The sequence below is a fragment of the Mauremys reevesii genome, linkage group 12, assembly GCF_016161935.1.
Source record: "Mauremys reevesii isolate NIE-2019 linkage group 12, ASM1616193v1, whole genome shotgun sequence".
NCBI lineage: Eukaryota > Metazoa > Chordata > Testudines > Geoemydidae > Mauremys > Mauremys reevesii.
The window spans coordinates 17,114,943-17,135,386 of record NC_052634.1 but is presented as its reverse complement, the minus strand read 5'-3'; the positions used below and the strand labels follow the sequence as shown (position 1 = coordinate 17,135,386).

Below are 20,444 nucleotides of genomic sequence, written 5' to 3'. Positions count from 1 at the left end.
GTTGCACACAACCTGAATAAATTCCTTCCCCTCTCCTGCAGGTTCCAATGTTCTAACCCCACCAGCTCTCTGCTCAGCCAGAGAGTCTTCCAGGGTAGAGAGGACCTGGTCTTCTACTCAGATTTACTTTATAATCAATGGCTGCAAATGCCCACCACCAAATCACTTATAGCTCGGTGCATCAAATCCACCGGGCACTGGGAACGGCTTACGTCTCCAGGTGGGTGCCTCTGAGCTAACAGGAGCGTCTGCAACCTCTGGGGCACATTACACTGACCCTGAAAAGATTTCAGCTAGAAAGCAGCCTTTGGGAGCCCAGCCATTGTGCGGACCTGTGCCGGAAGAGTTCACATGGGATCAAGCCTTTGTGGCAATCAATGCAGGCACCAGATCAACACATCTTTGAGCCTCTTTAGAGGAGAATGGGACTGCATGGCTGCAGCACAATCAATTTCACCCACCATTGGAAACGCTGATTAACTCTATGCAAATGATTTTCCCGTTGGCTAGCAGGAGCGGCACCACCCCAAACCGGAGCGCGCACACAACAACTTTGGTGGTTCGGAGCCAGGGGAGAGGGTGGATTTATCAAGCAGTGGAAATTTGTAATGCAAATAACAGCCCCACCATTTCTCATCCTCGGCTGGAACGTGCAAGAGAAGAGTGAGACCGGACCTCTCTGGCCCAAATGTAACAGGCGAAAATCAGCAAGCCACGGCTGCCCCTCTCTCAGTAACAACCACGATCTGTGGCCACGAGGGAAAGGAGTTTTTCCGAGTTTCTAACTCGGAACCCAAGTGACCCTTTCACGTTTCAAACACAAAGCGTCTAATCTGCCCAAGCACATTCTGCCTGCGGACGGGAGGCTAAGAGGGTCACCCAAAGGGCTCCCGTTACTTAGGAAATGACTTAATTCCTTCCCCCTGGTAGCCAGCGCTCATTTCCTAGCGCAGGCCCCAGCTAAGCCGCTCTCTTCCCATTCCCCCTGGTTTGAAAGCCCTTCAAGGAAGAGCTCTAATAACATGCTCTCCTCCACTCGCCCCTCCTGGAGCGGCTGCACTTTACCACTGGGAGGTCCTGTAAGCACTGGGAAGCGAAACTGCTGGCCAAGTGGGAGAATAGCTTGTCAGCGAGGCGGCCGCCTGATTACAAGGCTTGGTAAGTGGCCGCGCTAGACAGTAATTCCTGCCAGAGCCCTGTCTGTGACTGCGCCAGGGGCAGACAGAGCGCTCCGGGGCGTTTGCAGCACTGGTTTGTTGTTATCTTCAGCCAGCTCCACAGCCCCCAATTTCAAAATCACAAGGTCGGAACATCTGAAATCCATTAGGGATTTCTAAAATTAGCCTGTCCGTGCAAGGTTCCAGCCGCTGCTTCCAGCGCCAGCGCCAACGCCCTGACGGGCTGTCGGCACCGAGTCACGGCTCCCCCCAGCCCCCCCCGAGACTGCTCCTGTCCCCCAGCTCCCTCCTCTCCCGGGGCAGCCCCGGCCGGGGGCGGGGGGGGGGAGCTGCTGCTATTCTGTTTGCCCCGCAGCTGCCCCCTCTCCAAATTACATAAACGCCTCCTGTCTGGGTAATGGACTGAGACGTGACACAAAAATCAATAAATAATTCCCGTTTGGAGATGGCCGGCTGCTGTTCCGAGCCGCTGCCTGGGCAGCTCTGCCTGGAGCTGTCAGCGTGTCCTCAGTCACACACAGCCCTTCCCGGCTTCCCTTCCCCCCAGCCCCAAATCTAACCCGGTGAGCTTCTGGCACCAGACAAAGGCCGTAAGGTCAGAGGTGCTCGCTGAGCTTGCCCCACCTGGCTGCATCAGTACTGGCAGGTGGGGGCTAGCACTGCCTGGGAAGCCAGGGGCCGGTGCACTGAAGGCCTGAGCTAAGAACCCCCACCCTAGTCCCAACTGCTCATTTGGGATACTAGCCGGGCCCAGATTTCCAGCTCTCTCTTCATCTGGCCACCCACACGCTCCTCCCCTCCCCTCCCCTCCCCCCCACAACACCCCCAGCAGCTCCTTTCCTCTTCGCTTTTACTGGCCTAACGCGCTTGGAGCCAATTACCTCGAGAGGGCCGGTCTATTCCCCCTTCCCTGCCAGGAGCAGCTGCAGCAGGCTCAGGGCATGGCAGGACTCCCCTGAACATGAAAGCCAGGCCTCTCCAGCCTTCGGGCAGGACTGTTCGATCCAGCACTTTGTAACTCCGGGGCTGCTGCGTTCGCTGCACTCCAGGAGACCAGTCAACATGCACTAGTGAAAACAGGGACTCTCCCACAGCTCACGCGGGCAGCAGGGGCCTTGCTTTTGGAGCAGAAGGTCCATGGTTCTCGGCTCAGCTCCCCAGAGGAGCATGTGGTAGATGAGGGACATCGGGAACCCCCCCACCTGTATCCTGCAAAGAGAACAGCTCAGGCCCACACAGCCAGGAGAGAGCATGCCCTGCCCTGCAGGCAGCCAGCCAGGAGAGAGAGGCACCGCTGCCTTGGAGGGGGTGGGGAGTGGCGGAGCAATGCTGCATCATGCCCATATTAAGAACATTAGAATCCACCTAGCCCAGTGCCAGGTGCTTCCAACGGATCCATCCCCAGTCATCCAGTCCCAGCTCCTGCCAGTCAGAGGCGTAGGGACACCCAGAGCATGGGGCTGTGTCCCTGACTATCCTGGCTAATAGCCATTAATGGACCTATCACCCATGAACTCATCAAATTCTTCTTTGAATCCTGTTATACTTCTGGCCTTCAGAACGTCCCCTGGCAATGAGTTCCACAGGTTGCCTGGGCATTGTGTGAAGAAATACTTCCTTGTGTTTGTTTTAAACCTCAGTTGGTGCCCCCTAGTTCTTGTGTTATGGGAAGGGATAAACAAAACTTCCTTATTTACTTTCGTCACACCAGCCAGGATTTTACAGCCCTGGATCATATCCCTCCTTAGTCGCCTCTTTTCCAAGATGAACAGTCTCAGTCTTTTTAATCTCTCCCCATATGGAAGCTGTTCCATATCCCTAATCATTTTTGTTGCCCTTCTCTGCACCTTTTCCAATTCTAATATATCCTTTTTGAGACGGGGTGACGAGAACGGCACCCGGTATTCAAGCTATGGGCGTACCGGGGATTTATATAGTGGCATTAGATTTTCTCTCTTATTATCTTATTAGCTGGTTTGTAAAGCTCTAACGGGCTCAGGGCTGGGGCATGTGCCCCGCTCTGAGGGGCAGCTGGAGGAATCGCAGCCTCATCTGCCTCAGTGTCCGTTTCGTTTATTTATTGGACGCTTCCACGTTCCAAAGGATTCGGGTTCTACTGCTGGGAGCAAACCCAAGCACCTCCAAGGCGCCAAAGCTGCTGCACGCAAGTCCTTGCTCGCCTTGTACTAACTCAACCCAGTGCGCTTGCTTCTCGAGAGCCTTTTATAGATCTCCCTTATCTGATGGCTGCATTTTGAACAATGACCCTGGCTGCAGCACGCTCCTTTGATAGCTTTATTTAGACGGCGATTTATCAGCCCAGCCACAAATCACCTGGGTTCCTATCAGCCCTGTCTGCTCCTGAGCTCTGCTAATGCCGGGTCCCAGCCTGTAATGTCAGCGACTCAAGGGCTTAGCAGAAATGACATTTCATTTCCTATGCGGCGGGTGACTTTACAAGGCCTTGTCACAGGTAACACGGCCATTCATCTTGTGCCACCGTCCCGGGCTGGGGTTTGCACTGTTTATTTGCAGATCTTTGTCTCTGTCGAGCCATTAGGGAAGACAATGGGGTCAGGGCACCAAGGAACAGCACAGAGGAGACTGGGTGGGAGGTCAGGGCAGATAAATACAGCCAGGGTCTCTTTGGCTGGAGGAGCCCAGAATCCCCTCAGAGAGCTAGAAAAGACACATCCCAGCCTGCCTGGAATGCAGTCTGCCATTGACGGCTGTGGACAAAGCTGACTAATCAGGAGTGTTTGTTCACCTCGGAGTCAGGAGCACAAAGGAACAGCTGCAGATAGGCCAGAGTAAAGAATCTGATCGCAGATAGGAGTCCCTCTCTCTGTAGGGTTGGTGCTTCCAGCCAAAGGGGAGCGCATACCTGGGTGCCTGGGGACAGAGATATTCCCAAGGCTCTGGCCCATTATCGGGCTGGGGGAATTCTCGGAGGCTAATCCTGAAGGCATGTGCAAAGACCCCACATCAGGAGCGGGTGACTGATGGACTGGGCTGGTCATACGCTGACAGCTCAGGAGCACAAAGGAATCTAACCAGGATAAACCCTTCCCCTAACCGAGGCTAAAGAGCAGAGGCTGCCTCTGCCAATTAGGAGCAGCATGTCAGATCTGCAGCTCTTAGAGCGATGAGGGAAGAGCAAGCAGATCAGTAACCCACCCCAGCAGCTCTCAGGTCACCAAGCAGCACCAGCACCCCAGCGGCCAAGAGACCGACAGACTCCAGTGTGATCTGTGACCGTGTTCCAGTTGTGCAGCGCGCCCAGCTTCGAGCGGGACCCACAAAGCAGGTCGGCCGTGCCAGCACCAGCACACTAGACCTGTCAGAGGAGGCACAGGCCTCGCCCCTGTGTGTGGTTAATTGTCAGTTACCCCCATGTGTGAGCGAGATCAACACAGTCAATGGGACTGTTAAAGCCAGAGGAGTGTGGGGGTCTCAGGGCAGGCGCAGCTCTGAAACCACATTCAGCTCACTTCTTGAAACTGACGACTTTTCAAGCCGGCAAGGTCCTTTTAGCTTCCAGGTGCTGTCAGCTGCCATTGCCTATCTTATAGTTCGCGCTCACCAAAGCCCTGCTTATCCCACAGTTCCCAGGGCAAGGCCCCTGGGCTCTGCTCTGGCGGGAGAGTCTGTACCTGCTTCGTTGAAGTTTGAACTGGCGGGTTCTACAGAACGGAACGCGAATCAGTCAGCTTAGCAGCCGCTGTTATTGCTTTGATACCTCGTTCTGTTTGCTTTATGCAGCCCCCACCCCCACGGTCAGTTTGTAACACGCGGCAGAGCTGGTGTGCGCAACACACAGAGGCACGGCAGGCGCCAGCGGCAGGGAGCCGTGGAGGGTCAGGCCGCTGGGGAGAGGACATCTTGAGACAGTAGGAGAAATACTGGAGCTGAACGACACTGAAACGACTCCCTTCAGGTTTCAGCGTTAACGTCCCACTGAAATGAATAGGGCAGTCACAGCTCTCTGAAAGCTATTGTTTCAGGCTGGCTGCAGACTCAGGCAGACAGCACTGCATCAGTTCACATCCTGTCTGGAATCAAGTGTGAACAGCCACAAAGGCTAGGAACAGATGTTTTTATAATGCAAAATGGAACCTGGCCCCTTGGCGAGGAATGGATTCTGCAGCCTATCCCATGGAACACAGAGGGCTCTACCTAGCACAGGGGCGGCTCTAGGTATTTTGCTGCCCCAAGCACGGCAGGCAGGCTGCCTTCGGCAGCTTGCCTGTGGGAGGTCCCCGGTCCCGCGGATTCGTCGGCACGCCTGTGGGAGGTCCGCCGAAGCCGTGGGACCAGCGGACCCTCCGCAGGCAAGCCGCCAAAGTCAGCCTGCCTGCCGCCCTCGCAGCGACCGGCAGAGCGCCCCCCATGGCTTGCTGCCCCAGGCACGCGCTTGGCATACTGGTGCCTGGAGCCACCCCTGAACTAGCACCAGTGCAGATCTCGGGAACGGGGTAATGAGGTGACATGGCGAAGGGGCCCCACTTGGGTTGTGGCAGGGATGGGGTTAAGCTTTGTCCCAAGCAGGCACAAGGACTGATGAGGCTGCAGGACTGTAGTGGAGAAGAGCCCCTTGGATATCTGCACTCAGGATGCCCAGGGAGGAAGCATCCTCTGCTTTCCAGAGGCAGAGAGTAGGGCAGGGAGGGAGCTGTGCATGTGAGATAGGCAGGTTCCTGCAGGATGCTCACCCCCACATCAGGTCTGAGGCCTTTTTCTGCAGTGAAAACAGCAGCCGTGAGCTAAGGTGCAGAGAGTCACATCCTCACGTTCCATCTAAATTGCACCAAACCAGTGTATTATCGGGCTTTTAGGAAGGCACTCCTGTCCTAAGAGTACCCACCGTCACGATAAAGAAACAGATCTTAAGGCATTTAAAGAAAACTTTGTTTGACAGCATTCTGCCTGGCAAGGAACCACTTATCAACAGTTGTATTTGTGAAATCTACTTCTATTGTTTGGCCTTTGTGGTCCCTACTTTTCTATTGTTTATCTGTGTGGTCTCTGTCTGATTCTTTTATTGTTTTGGTCTGTTGCATAAGTCATAGGTGCCGACTCCGTGGGAGCTCCGGGTCATGGGGAAAAATTGGTGGGTGCTCAGCACCCACCGGCAGATCCCTACTCCCCCGCCCAACTCACCTCCACCTCTGCTCTGCCTCCTCCCCTGAGCACGCTGCATGCCCGCTTTTTCCCCCTAGCTCCCAGCGCTTGCACCGCGAAACAAATGATTTCTGCCCTGGAGCCCAGAACACGACTTTCCACAGCCCGGGCCCTCTGCACGGTGCAGACCCAGCAAAGCATCACATGTGTTAACCCCCTGAGAGTGTGCCCAGAACCCCACTCACTGGCCACCTCCAGCGACGCGTTCCGGCTCACAGCCTCGCCCAGGTAGTTCCTGGCCACGCACACGTACACGCCCTCGTCGGGCTTGCTCCTCCTGCCGTGGACGATGCGCAGGAAGAAGAGGGAGCCACTAGGCAGCAGCATGCGATGGGATCGTGGGTCCTCCTTGTCCGTCTCCACCCGCTCCCCATCCTTGTACCATTCGATTATCGGGGTGGGGCGCCCCTCCGCCTTGCAGTTCAGCGTCGCCGGCTCCCCCTTGGAAACGATGAGGTCGGAGGGGTGCTCGACTATCCTTGGAGAAAAGTCTTCGAGCCGAGGGCGGGAGCCTGAGAGGCAGAAGAGAGAGCAGAGATCAGGGCGAGGGCTCCAGCTGGGAAGGGCAGAGCTCCCAAGGGGATTAACAGCCACGCCGTTGGGAATGGAGACAATGGCCCTCCGCAGTTCTGAGCGCACAGGGCTGTGCGGCCACATGGCTGGAGTAGGGGATGTGGCACTCTGTACCTCAAAGCAGCCCCCTGGAACACCAATATTCACCCTGTCAGACAATTATGTTTATTTCATACAAAGCATACCATGTAAAATATCTTATGAAAAGTCAGGATCTGCTGACACCCATTGCTCTGCCCAAGTATGTATGTTGCCAGTGTTACTGAAATATGTGGTAATTTGCTAGTGCCGTACAAAGGAGATGAACCACTCCCAGGAGGGTGTTCAATGATAATTAATCAGCAGTGGAGTCATAATCAAGGGATTTACAATTCAATGACAGTGGCATAAGCATCAGGCAATGGGAACTGCTCAACTCGGACTCAGTTGCAGACCAAGCCGGGGGATAGCTCCAACCTGTGACTCTGCAAAGCCCACCAGCACACGTCTGGGCTAGTATTTTCCAGGCACATGGACTGAGGGTATAAAATAAGGCCGTGGCATGATGCCACTGGCCCTTTCTCCTCCCCCCACCAATGCTGGAAGCAACAAGAATGCTGGGAAGACAAAGACTTCAGCTGAGGGGACTGGTCCCAGGCTTACGGGAGAAGCCTGAGTATTAAGAACTGTAACATCCAGTGGGAGAGAAAACTGCTTGATCCAAATGCTGCGTAGTGTAATAAGGGTTAAGATTTAGACTGTGTGCTTACCTTTTATTTTCTTTGGTAACGCTCTCTAACCTTTCATACCTACCACTTATAATCACTTAAATCGATCTTTCTGTGGTTAAAAATTTGGTTTCTATTTTACCTAAAACAGTGTGTTTTGGTTGAAGATCTTGGGTAATCTCAGCTCAGTTTACAAAGGCTGGTGCATTGTCCTCTCCACATTGAGGGAGGGGCGGACTGGGTAATAAACTTACACTGGTCAGGCTTCTGACCAGGGCAAGACGGTAGTACCGCTCTGGGGTGTAAGGCTGTGGAGCTGGGGGGGATTTGGCTGGTGCCTTTCTGTGCGTGATTCATGGGTGGCTCTGGGAGCATTCATGCGAGCTAGCTGGGTGTGGGGCTCCCCATGCTGCTGTACTGAGTGATAACAGCGCCTGGAGGGGTTCGCTGCTTGTCACTAGCAAAGCATCGTGAGAGCCAGCCCAGGCTGGAGAGTTAAGGGGGCACAGCAGTATCCCAGTTTCAGGCTGTATCCCGGGGGATCCCATCACAAGGGGCTGGGACTCCAGGAGTCTACCCAGGCCGTGCCAAGAACACTAAACACCTGAGAGAGAGGCTCAGGTTCCCAGGGGTTCTGGACCATTTCCCGATGGCCTCTCTGCACGCTGGAATCCTGGGGCCCAGGACCTGGGGAGCTCTTTGTTCCTTTTATCGTTCGTTTCACTTTCTGACCTACAGTCTCACTGAAGCCAAGTTCTCAGCTTGGGGAGGGGGGGCAGAAGGGGAACCCCAAGGCAGGCGGGGCCAGTGCACAGGGATTCTGGGAAGGGGCTGGAAGAGCTGACCAGTATTGATAAGTCCTTGGGTGGCTACCTGGAGCCCTGGTGGAAGTAGGCTCTCTGCAGCTGGTGGCTCTGGATCTATATTTAGCCCTGTCTTGCACCCAGCATGGGAAACAGCACCACAGCACAGGTGTGCCCGGAGGAGTCACCCCAGGAACTCAGTGTCCCAAATACCGTCACTGAGCTGGCTGCCCTACAGCGTCCTGCCCTGTTGAGGGCAGAGCGGGAGCCTCAAACCCTTTACACCAGGAGGCCTTTCTTAGCACGGCAATCGTCACACCAGTCATCTGCTGAGCTCCGGGCAACCCCCCGGGGGCATTACAAGAGAGGGTCCGGGAAGTCGCACGCACAAGCAGCTTGCAGATGAGCACTTCATTCGACAGCTCCAGCTCTCACTGCATCGTACTCCTCCGACACCCCAGCTCAGCCAGGCTGGAATACAGGCTCCCCCAGCCCGCAGGGCAACGGCTGACTCTTATGGGCCCAACACACCGGGCTAGGCCAAGCGAGTGGCCCCTCAAGGTTCACAGCCTGCTCAGCCATCTTGCCCCGCTTGCTCCATGGCAGCGGAGAACCACACTGCCCGAGCTCCCAGGAAGAGCCTAGCAAGCTGGCTGGTTCGGACATGCTCAGACAGGAGGATTTTATTCGCTTCCCTGATAGGATTCATGGGGAAAGCTCTCGACCGCTCCAGGCTGCTTCCAGTCTCCGGCTCATGCCTGCAACCTGCCCTGGAGACTGCACCCTCAGCCTGTGGCACGTCAGTGCCAGCAAAGTCCGGACGCCGGTTAGGATGGGGCATCCCTACTGCTCCCTGCACCTGGCCATTGCAGTCGGAGCACTGAGAACATCACAGCCAGCTCAGGGGAGAGGGAACTCCGTTGTCACGTCTAAGCTGATCAGTGGACCAATCTCAATGAATTGAGGTCTCAGTCCAGCTTCTTTGGGGCAAGTGTCTGTATCATGAAATCAGCAAATAAGCAAGAAGCAAATGGCCCATGGAGAGTGCGGTGGGGTGGGCGGGGAGGCAGTAGGGGAGGGGAGTTCACACGCCACCAGTCTTGCTACAAGTCTGCACTGGGGCAGCTAGCGGATGTCAGACTCACGGCGAGTGAGCTGCCCCTCACCACCTGAAAGGTCCCTTAGGGGACATCTGCAGAGTGATGAGAGATGCTGGGATCCAGGGGGTGCTGGAAGGGGGGGGGCAGGGAGCTATGCTCCCCCCACTTTTAGGATGCTTCGGCCGCTCCTGCTGGCCCCACGTGGTCTCCTCATGTCCCCACAAAGGAGAAATGATTGTTCTTATTGAAAGTTAACCTCTGATTACTATCAAGGCATAATTACCCAGCAAGCTCAGCGCTGCCGGGCTGATGACAGTGTGTGACAGGCAGTACAGCTCAGCACACGGGAAAACCTAGCAGGCCTGCGGTAATGATCAACCAAACCCCCACAAGAAAATGCCTTTTCAAACAAAACCATAATTTTACAAAACCTTTTCTGCCCACCTCGCCGGAGATCTCGGTGCCCCTCCCCCTGCCTCAGGCTGGCCCTTACTTCTGGTATCTATACCACTAGCCAGGCCTTCCTGCTGAGACGTTGTCGGCCAAACATACCCACTCGCAGGAGCTGGTACAAAGGCACTGAAGCCGTTTGCCGTGTGAGGTATCAGGGCAGCTGGCTAAGGCACCGCAGGGGGCGGATCGGTGCGGTTCTCCGGGATCCCTCCCTGTGCGGAGTGCTGCCCACGCACGTAAGCGACAGGATGTCTGTTGGGTCCCCTTTGTGACACGTGGCGCCATGTGACATGGCATGTAACACGCTGGTGTCTCGCTGTGTGGGGTGTGCCCCGTTCACCAGACAGCTGTGCGACTGGAGTAGGAGAGTCCGAGGGGCACTCCAGACTGTACTAACCCTGTTAGTCGGTGGTTATGAGCCTACGCCAAGACATTTTCAGCACCTTAGACAGAGCATTGCACAGCACAGCATCACCAGCTGATTCTGCGGCCACTTCCTTCCTTCCCAGCCACCCGAGGCTGACATAGTGAACAGCTCTGGTCCCCGCACCCACCGGAAGTGCAGCGCTAGCAAGGAGCGCGTGGAGATTCACTGAGGGGGAGGACTTAGGGCAGACACCTTTTAACACCCCATTCCCTCCACCTCCCTCCTGCTCATCACAAGCATCACCAACGGCCTGCCTGCATCCCTGGCCTGACCCAGGGATTCCAGCGCCAGCGCCAGAAGGGCTTCGCTGACCCTAAACAAGCTACATCCCTAGCCAGGGTGTTTTTAAAGGGACATCAACCACCTAACACAACCAGCCACGTTGCTGTCTGCAAAGCCTGCACCTGCTCTTCTTGCATTGGGGTAATGCCCAGGAACCCCAGCCATGGGTCACAGGGCTGTACTGGTGAGAGATCGACACCTCTCGACTCATCTGCTTTGCTCGCGCTGGGCATTAGGAAGCGGCGGGCGTGGAACTGGGGCACTGTCTGCCCTGTCTAGCCAGTTTCTGCCTCATCTAATCACCCCTCACTAGGAGCCAAGATCCCTGCTGAGCAGTGAAGGAGTTCTGTGGACACGATCTGGGATGGGCTGTTTAAAGGGGCTCTCTCAGAAAGTTTGTTGGTAAATGAGTCCGTTTAAAAGCCTCACAACATCCGAGGGCCCCCGGCCCTGTCGACACCAGGCTCCCACTCAGGGACTCCCACGGCAGGGCCCCAGCTCAGAAACAATTGGCTGGCTGGAGACGTCGCCAGAGTCCGTAGGCAGCCTGGTCCCCAGTCGGGCTGTAGGAACAGCCGCCACCTGGAGCCCCACTGGGTCCCTGCCAGAGATGTCAGCTGAGGATCTCTGGCTCGTCCCCTCTTCAGCATCCCCCCACCCCTGATCCATTCACACCAAGCCCTGCTCCCTCCCCACTCATGGGCCCCTTGTGGTGAGATGGTTCAGTCTGTTCCTTCCTTTGGCCCGAAAGTGCATGCTGCTCTCCCTGGGACACCAGCCCAGCCCAGCCAGCCTGCTGCTTGTGTCTCAGAGCTGCTTCTGCGGCCACAGGGGCACCGCTCTGATTCTTCCTCCTGGTAGCCCTGCAGAGTCCTCCTCGAGCCCACCCAATCATCAGCTGGCTAAAGCATGGTAGGGCACGGCAAACGTACGTGTCTGTCTTCACACACACACACACACACACCATGGGCATGTTTTAGATCTAGCCCTTACCCTGCCCCTTGCTAGGTGGGCGTGCGCAGCCCAGACTGCCAGCTCCTTGGCAAGGCCTGCGTCATCCCCAGCAGCTGCACAGAGCTCAGCACGAGGGGTCGCACTCCGGCGCGGACCTCCCGGGGACACACCATCGCAAGCTGGATCCGTTCAGCCCTGAGAACCCTTAGGTGAGCTGTTAACTCAGCTCCCGTTGCTGAGCCCAGTTCTGCCCTCAGCCCCCCACCCCCCCGAGCCCCACTGAAGACAGGGAGATAGCCGAGATGTAATTGAGAGCAGAGCCTGCCCCTGGTGAGGATGCACCGGGAGGACAGAATCCAGAGGAACTCAGAGCCAGAGCCCCAGCCCAGTTTGTGGTAATGACCCATGGATGGAGCACGTCTGACCTGGACTCACCCAGCAGTGAGCTGTCAGTTCCCATCTTGGCTACAGACTGGCCACCTCACGCCAGGGAAGTCTTAGACCCTCTGCCTGGGAGATCAGGGCAGGGGTGAGGCATTCAATCACCTTAAACCCAGCAATCCGCGTTCTGCTGACCTGCCCAAATTCCAACACTCAACTCGGCGTTAACGCCAGAGAACCTGCCCCCCCTCGTTTTTATTGCTAATTCTGCGCACTACGGGAATGTCCAGCGGGCCCCCCGGTGCTGGGGGCTGCACAGACAATGACAGACAGTCCCTTCTGGTCCAAGGTCAGAGTTCCAGGAGCTCCCAGGCTCCTCAGAACAGGTCCCATTGATCCACAGGCTCCAAGTGACTCAGGGACTTCGGAAAATCCCACCCTAACTAGACAAGTCAGACAAAGTTGGAGGGCCGGGAAGGGACTTGCCCAAGGTCACAGCAGGTCAGTGGCAGAGAAGAAAATGAAATCCAGGCCTCCCACGAGCCAGCTCAGTCACCAGTTCCTCACTCTCCCCTCTGCTCCCCACCCCCGCGCCTGTGACGTCCCCTTCCTTCCTGCTCCTCTCCCCACCCCCCGTTTTATTTCCTCTGCTCCTGCAGCCCCTCCCCCTCCCAAATCTCACATCCTTCCACCAGGACCCACACCAGCCTGAAAAGCATCCCCAGGATCTGCTTGGAAACAAAAAGGCTGAGAAACCCACAGCCACTGACTGCCTCGCCCCTGGGGGCCTGCCAGCGCCTCCCAGCTGCGCTGGCGTCTCACCGGCGAACGGCAGCCAAGGAGCTTGCCAACCACCCAGCCCCAGGGACGCCCACGGGGTGGGACTGGGCTCTGCGTCTCTCATGGCAAATAGCTTTCCTACAGTCCCGGGCTGGAAGGAGAAGCTGGCGTCTGCATCTGTGCCAAGCCATCATCCACACCAGTTCACCATATGTTTACTCAACCAGCCCATCCACGGGTAGTGTGTCCCTCCACCTGCGCGTCACGCGGCTCCCCCAGGAGCACGGTACCCGCCTCTCACAACACACAAAATACACCACGTCGATTGAGTGCCAACGTGCTCGGTGCTGGGCAAGATCCAGCCTTAAAGCCAGGCCCCGGGCTAGTGAGCTGGGCCCCTGGGGAAGGGCAGAGCTGGTGCTGTACATTAATGCTGTAATTGACGAGGGCACGCTGCCAGCGGAGGGCCCAGATACCCCAGGTTAATAAACTATTTATGGATGTTTTAATAAACGGTTCATCAATTGTGAGACTCCAACAGGCTGCTTATACCTAGAGCACATCCTACCGCTCACCTCTGTGCTTGGAAAGATCTCTCAGCCACGCATTAACCCTTTATAAACAGAGCCCTAATACAGTGTGGGCGCTAACCCCCTTCACGGGACATCCCAGAAGGAGGGAATGTTCGGAGGCGAGTGGAACAAGCCGGGAAAGCAGTGGGGTTTCCCTAGTGACGTATTCACTCAGGAACTTTCTCTAGCAATAGCACTGCTGGCTCCTAAGGTTTTTGGCTTCACACATTGGATCTGGGAGCAGGGAAACAGGCATGTTTCTAGCCACCAGCCCTGCAGACTCAGCCGGGCATCCGAGAGTCACGCTGGGCTTTTTCCTTCTCCAGCATCCTCGCCAGCAGGAAGGGAGCCGCAGGATGAATTACGCTCCATCCCGGTGGGGCCCATGGGCTCAGAATTATGCCCTCTGCTATGATGGCTGGAGGCACGGAGATCCCCTAGGGCAGCATCCAGCCTGCAAAGCCTCATAGCGGTGGGGAGAACACGCGAGGACGAGAGCACCCAGCGTGACTCTCCGAGCCTGGCAGAGACTGCAGGGCCAGCAGCTACACAAGGCAGCTTTCGGTTTCACTGAGTACAGCCGATGTGGAGCCCTGGGGTGCAGATTCGGAGCCCCGCAGGCTGCTTCTGCACTGGCCCCAGCCCAGCTTTGGAAATAGCCGAGAACCAGCCTTCCAGCCCAAAGCCTCAGACTTTAATACGGATTTTCTGCTTCAAGCTCAAGCGTCTTTGTTGCCACTTCTCCTGCCCGACAAGGAGCCTGTTCACAAGCTCCCAGACACACGGCCCCTGCGGAAACATCAGACAGCCGGGAGGTGCGTGGCTCAGTAGGGTGGTCCAGTTTTCAAACCCTGGAGCAGCACAATCCTGACAATTGCCTCTAACTTCTGCTACTAATAACAGACCAGAGCAAACCCGGGGAGAGAGACAGGAGGGCCAGGAAATAGGAAGCAGATGCGGATCTGAGGCCTTTGAGAAGAACAGCTTCTGCCAGACGGAGTCGGGAACGTCACAATTCTGCCGTGAAGCGGCTGCATGTGGGATACATTAGCCAAGCATGTGCTGTTGCAGTGCACATCACCCTGGACAAATTAATTCAAGCAGGCCTGGACTGGGACATGGAGTGAAAACTGCAGGGAGGGCCTACGGGGTCCTGCGGGGAGCAGCGGTCGGGCGCACTGTGTTTCACAGACAGGGAGGGGAGCAAACATCGGTCTGATCCCAGCTGGAGGCAGTAGCTCCTTTGACGTGGCACACCTCCCCCCCACAGCCCAGCGCCTAGGTGGGTTCTTCGTAGTCTATTAGTTGTGGAATGAGCAAAAGACAAGAGTTGAAGTGGGAGGAGCGGTGGAAACTTGCGAGATGGATGAAGTAGCACAGGGACGGGAGAGATTAGAAACCAGTGCAACCAATGCCTCTGGGGAACGAATCGGACCCGCAGTCAGTGGGCAGGAGAAGCAGGTACAATGGGAAGCCAGCATAGCAGACAGACAGCTAGGGCATCGCGGGCACACGGTGGGAACCCACAGGATTGGAGCAGTGCTAATCCCAAAGGCAGAAGGATCAGCTGGGTAAGAGTTGGGGGTAACACAGTTTGCGCTAAGACACTGGAAAAAACGCCCTGAAAGCGAGATGCATCAGGCTGCAGCATCCCCTCCAGGAGAAGGCGGTCAGAGCCCCAGAGCTTGGCGTGTTCAGAAGCAAGAGCACATAACACCGCATCAGCCCTGCAGGACTGTCAGATCTCACAGTCCCCACTGAGCACGGACCAGACCGCCCCAGGCACTGCCAGCTCCCACAGCAGCTGTGCGGGGCTGGCCCATGCCATCAGGGCTGGCTCGGAATGCTGCACTAGCCTCTTCCGTAGCCTGTCTGCTTCCAGCGGCCCACGTTCGCCAGATGCTGTGAATCCTCCTGCAGTGCCAGGCACAGAGGTTTGGCCGGGGGGACAAACGAGCCAGTCTCCATGAGAACACCTGGGCCCCTCCCTTCCTGCTCCCTCTCTCAGACACACCGCACCTGGCTTCAGCCGGCCCAATCTCCTCGGCACGTGAGCCAGTCCCCAGCCCCTCGCCAAGCTCTGCACTGTGGGGCCAGGCTGACAGCGTCAGAGAGGGCTCCCAGCTGCCGAGAGCAGATGCTCCCCGCTGCTCCCGCCTCCCTCAGTGGGTCAGATGCCGGACGTGGCCCTCCAGCTGGGAATACAGGAAACAATCCCCCCCCATCCCCATCCCCATCCCCCTGCACCACGGCAGGGCCAAGGCTAAATATTTACTTAAAGCATTTTTTCTCCGTGAGGTCATGGGGCCGGCTTGTCCCTGCTCTGGGCCAGGCCAGAAGGGCGGGTGCCTCCCGCCAGGCACAGCCCCACTCGTGCACTGAGCCTACCTTCACCGCTGCCTGCTTGGAACAGCCGTCCCGCCCAATACTGCAGCCGCCGGGCTCCACAACTCACGCAGCACCTTCCTCCAGAACCTCTCCTCTGCCTGCTCCCACGCTCAGCCTCGCCCCACCCTGTCCGGGCTCTCCCACCCGCCATGCACTGGGACCCTTCCTTCTCCAGCACAGCAAGGCCCTGGGCACCGAGGGGCCAGACGCACAGTGCCAAGCACCAGTGACCGCTGGAGGCTGCTAGCAGAGCTCCCGAGTCATACCAACCCGGCGGGCAGGGAGCTGAAAAATAAACTGATTCCAACTTGAAATGACGACAACCCACATTAAGGCCTAAGCTTACTGTAGCCCACCAAAATCATCTCAACAGCATGCTGCCTCAAATTTCACAGCGTTAAAGGGAGCAGCTTCCTTAAATACACGCCGAATCGGGGGGAACAGCAAGCGGTACCGTGTCCCAGCGGCACGGATTGCAGTGAGCAGCTGTGTTTTCGGAGGCCTTTACAGGAGCCTGCGCTGGTAGGGAGGTGTTTCCCGAAGTGAGCGCTTCCAGATTCCGTTGTGCAGAAAAGCTTTTTCCTCAACTGGCCGAGCTCCCGAGCTGTTACACCAGGGGTGAGCTGTTACACCAGGGGCGGGCAAACTTTTTGACCTGAGGGCCGCATCAGGTTTCGTAAATTGTATGAAGGGCCAGTTAGGGGAGGGAGTCGTGGTCTGGCCCCCACCTCCTATATGCCCTCCCCGGCCCCAGGACTCCTGCCCCATCTAACCCCCCCCGTTCCCTGACGGCCCCTCTGGGACCTCTGTTCCCTGACTGCCCCCGGACCCTTACTGCCCCATCCAATGCCTCCTCTCATTCCTGACGGCCCCCCCAGGACCCCTGCCTCATCAAAACACCCCTTCTCCCTGTCCTCTGATGGCCCCTGGAACCCCTGACCCTGACTGCCCCCTGCCACCCCATCCAATCCCCCTCCTTCCTGACTGCCCCCCAGAACCCCTGCCCCCATTCAACCCATTCTTCCCCCCCAACCATCATCCACACCCCAACCACCACCCCAAACTCCCCTGCCCTCTATCCAACCCCCCCGCTCCCTGCCCCCTTACTGCGCTGCCTGGAGCACCGGTGGCTGGCGGCGCTACAGCTGCACTGCCCGGCTGGAGCCAGCCATGCCACCATGCAGCACAGAGCACCAGGTCAGGCTGGGCTCTGCAGCTGCGCTGCCCCAGGAGCTCACAGCCCCGGCATTGCGCCAGCGGCGGAGCGAGCAAGCTGAGGCTGCGGGGGAGGGGGGACAGCAAGGGAGGGGCCGGGGGCAAGCCTCCCAGACCAGGAGCTCAGGGGCCGGGCAGGATGGTCCCATGGGCTGTAGTTTGCCCATCCCTGTGTTATGCTCAACTGGACGACACTTCTCGTGAGCAAGACAGAAGGTTTGGCTAATTAAATTCAGGGTGCCATTCCCTCCCCCAGCCAGACTCTAACAAGTCAGCAGTATTTGCCCGCAGCACCCCAGCCCGTGAGTTCTGTTGACTCAATACCCCTCCCAGATATCGCAGAGGTGGTGTTAGATCCCTGTGGAGAGGGGACCTAGGGTGTGGGCTGAGCAGACCTGAGGGAGGAGCATGGGGAGAAGGGCTGAGCTTAGCTTGGTTTGTTTATTGCTCACTTGGGGGTGAGACCACACTCCAGACAGGCTGGCGTCAGGCCTTGAGCGCTCATTCTGGAGGAATGCCTCTGAGACGCACCAGCCTGGCAGTGTCCTCGCCCCCCAAGCAGCTCCCCTCTCCCCCAGGACCTGCTGCAGCAGCACAGCCCTGGCCTGGCCATGCAGCTTCGGGGGAAGTCTGCCCCTTGAATGATGCCCTCCCCCCACTATGAGTGCGGCTCCAGCCCAGCCACTGTCCCCTCCCCCTGAAAGTGTGTTTGGGGGAGTGGAATGATCCAAGGGCAGCAACATACTCGGTCCCAGCCCAGACTGTACACAGCAAGGGGGCATCACCTGCCCACCGACACATGCAGGCCAGTGCCCGGCTCCCCCCTGGGCCGTTCCCATCAGCAGCAGAGAGACCAGGCTGCCAGCTAGAGCAATCACAGCCGCTCCCATGCCCCGCCCCACAGCCCTCGCACCCGACCCCGCTCTGGATCCTCCTGGGCCCCGGATCACAGCCTGCTCCTCTCCTGCGCCCTGGCAATCCCGGACCGGCAGCTCCGAGGCTGGCTGGGAGGGTCATTCACTCCTGGGAGCTGCAGTTCAGCCTGTCCTGCTCGGAAAGGGAATTTCCTTCTGGCTTCTAGTTTGGATTTCCCGTAACCCCCCCGCAAAGCCCTCCTGCGAACCCAGTGCCCCCGTCTGCCTGCAGGAGGCACTGCACGGCGCGGGCTATGCGGTTATCACGAACCCCCTCTGCAGGGCTCCCAGAGACATCTTCACGCTGCCACTGATACTGGAACAGCAGCCCAAAGAGCAACCTCCCTGCTTCATGGGGCGACCGAGTGCTGCTGGAAACCCCCAGCAAATCCGGGCTCAACCCGTTGGCGAGAGGGAGAATTACAGAGCACCTCCCTTTCCTCCCCAAGAGTGATTAGAGGCTCAGCAGCTGCGTCCAAAGAGACGCAGCCGGATTAGGGCTTCGTGGTGGCACCACCACCGCTGGGAGCTGAGCGCGGTTAACAGGCAGACGCAGTGGGCCAAAAAAAACCCCTCACTGCCAGCATCAATAAGCACAGCTGGGCCATGGAGCGGCAGTGTGCCAGGAATGGGCCAGCTGACTTGTGACCCCGGGGTGCCCAGGACAAAGCCTTGAGGGCACGGCTCCTGCCCCCGAATACAACTGTGTCCCCACCCCAGCTCTCCCACTGGGGCTTCCCGTACACACCGGCTGCCTCGGGGCCCTGCTAATGTGCTATGGAGGGACCCTGCAGGTCACCAGTTTGAATCCAGCCCAGCCAGGATTAGACACTGTTCCCATCCAGGATGGATAAAAATCAACAATTTTCTTTTAAAAAACATAATATTTAAATCAGATTTTTTTTGATAAAATGCTTTTTGAGGGAAAAATCTATCTTAAGATAGTTTTAATTAAGATACATTATAGCTCAAAGATATCTCATCATGGAATAGGGATTATAAATTCTAATTCTATAGTATGAGACAATATAGTCATGTCATGTTTAAGAAAAGTTTTGTAAATGAGTTCCAATAGTTCATGGATTAGGGACCCAATTTTATGGGGTTCCAGGGGCTTCTGTATAGATTATTTAGGTTAATCTTTCTATCTACCCAATGGGACTCAGTGCTCAGTCTAGAAGATACCATCAGAGATGTTTAGTTTTGCAGTTCTCCAACTGTGGATTTGTGTCTCCAGAAATAACATGCTTGTAAACAGCAAAAATGTTTTAAATAAATAAATAAATAAATAAATAAACAGAGGTGAGAAATAACAGACCTCAACCCTATTGTCCTGCTGCAAATTTGTGTACACAGAGTCAATCCCTTACCTCTCTCAAAGTGCAAAGTTTCAAAAAGTTCAATGAACAGAAGATCGTTGGGGACAGAATAGATCTGGACAAGGAGAAGAAGTCTGGAGATAAATGTGAGAAGGGAGGGACAGGCAGTAGAAACAAAATTGAAACTGTTTGGGCAGCATATTCCAGAAGTCTTGAGGTCTTTCTGAGTGCAGCCTTCATTGATTTGAGATCTACCATTCCATTCTCTCACTGGAAGGGAAAATCTATAATGGCAGCAGGCCATAAGAGAGACCCAGTTTGGGAATAAGAACCATTCAAGAAATATAGGTTTGCAGCTGATGTTTTAAAGCAAGTCACACTAGTGAACTGGTGGAAGTCACTTAAGCACTTGGATTCAGAGACTGTTGAAGTGATAATCTCACTTTTAACAGCAGTAGCTGCTTCTGCCGGTGTAGAAAGAATATTTTCTTCCTTTGGACTAATTCATTCCAAACTGACAAAATCGTTTGGGACCTGAAAAAGCAGGAAAGCTTGTTTTTCTTTTCCAGATTATGAACAAACCGGAAAATGAAGGTGAAGGTGACTAAGTTAGCTGCAGAAGCCAATATTTTAAGTTTCTCATGTTGACCTGGCTGACATAGTCAATTTAATTTTTTTTTTTACTATTTCATTTAACTATTTTAGTTAAAAATAATTTTAACAAAAACAAACCCGATTTAAAAAAAAACTTGAATGTTTTACTAAATTCAAAAACTCAGGTGCTTGTTTTGTTAAAATATTATATGTTTGCTGTTGAAGAAAAAAATCCAGAATACATAACGTTGCTGTTTTAGTTAAATACACAATTTAAGTGTCTGTCTGGTGATGTTCTCCTCCTAATACAGCCTGGCAAGAAAATCCTCCACATATTAATGATTAACCTGTTGAATTGGAGATATTTATGAAGTCATTGGGAGGTGAACTATCTGCTTCAATTACCTTTGGTAAGTGAAATAACCAGACAATCAGTCATTTTCTGAGATCGCTGTAAAACTCATCTGAAAAGTTTTCAAAATACATCACTTAAAAAATGTATAGTGTGTACCTTCTAAAAATGAAACCTACATCTGTCTCTGAGTTGTGAAGAATATGTATTAAGGGATATAACAACCAACAAGAATGCACTTTTATGTAGAAAGCCATGATTACATCGAGTC

General features: G+C 55.6%; 1 protein-coding gene across 3 annotated transcripts in view; it reads right to left on the bottom strand.

Moving 5' to 3' along the window:
* The window catches only part of LOC120375836 (roundabout homolog 3-like), a 130,665-nt gene that overhangs the window by 95,977 nt on the left and 14,244 nt on the right, over positions 1–20,444 (bottom strand). For all 3 annotated transcript variants that reach the window (XM_039496796.1, XM_039496794.1, XM_039496795.1), the window contains exon 2: positions 6,545–6,871. In XM_039496796.1, coding sequence (XP_039352730.1) covers positions 6,545–6,871 — 327 coding nt within the window. The remainder of the gene's footprint in view (positions 1–6,544; positions 6,872–20,444) is intronic.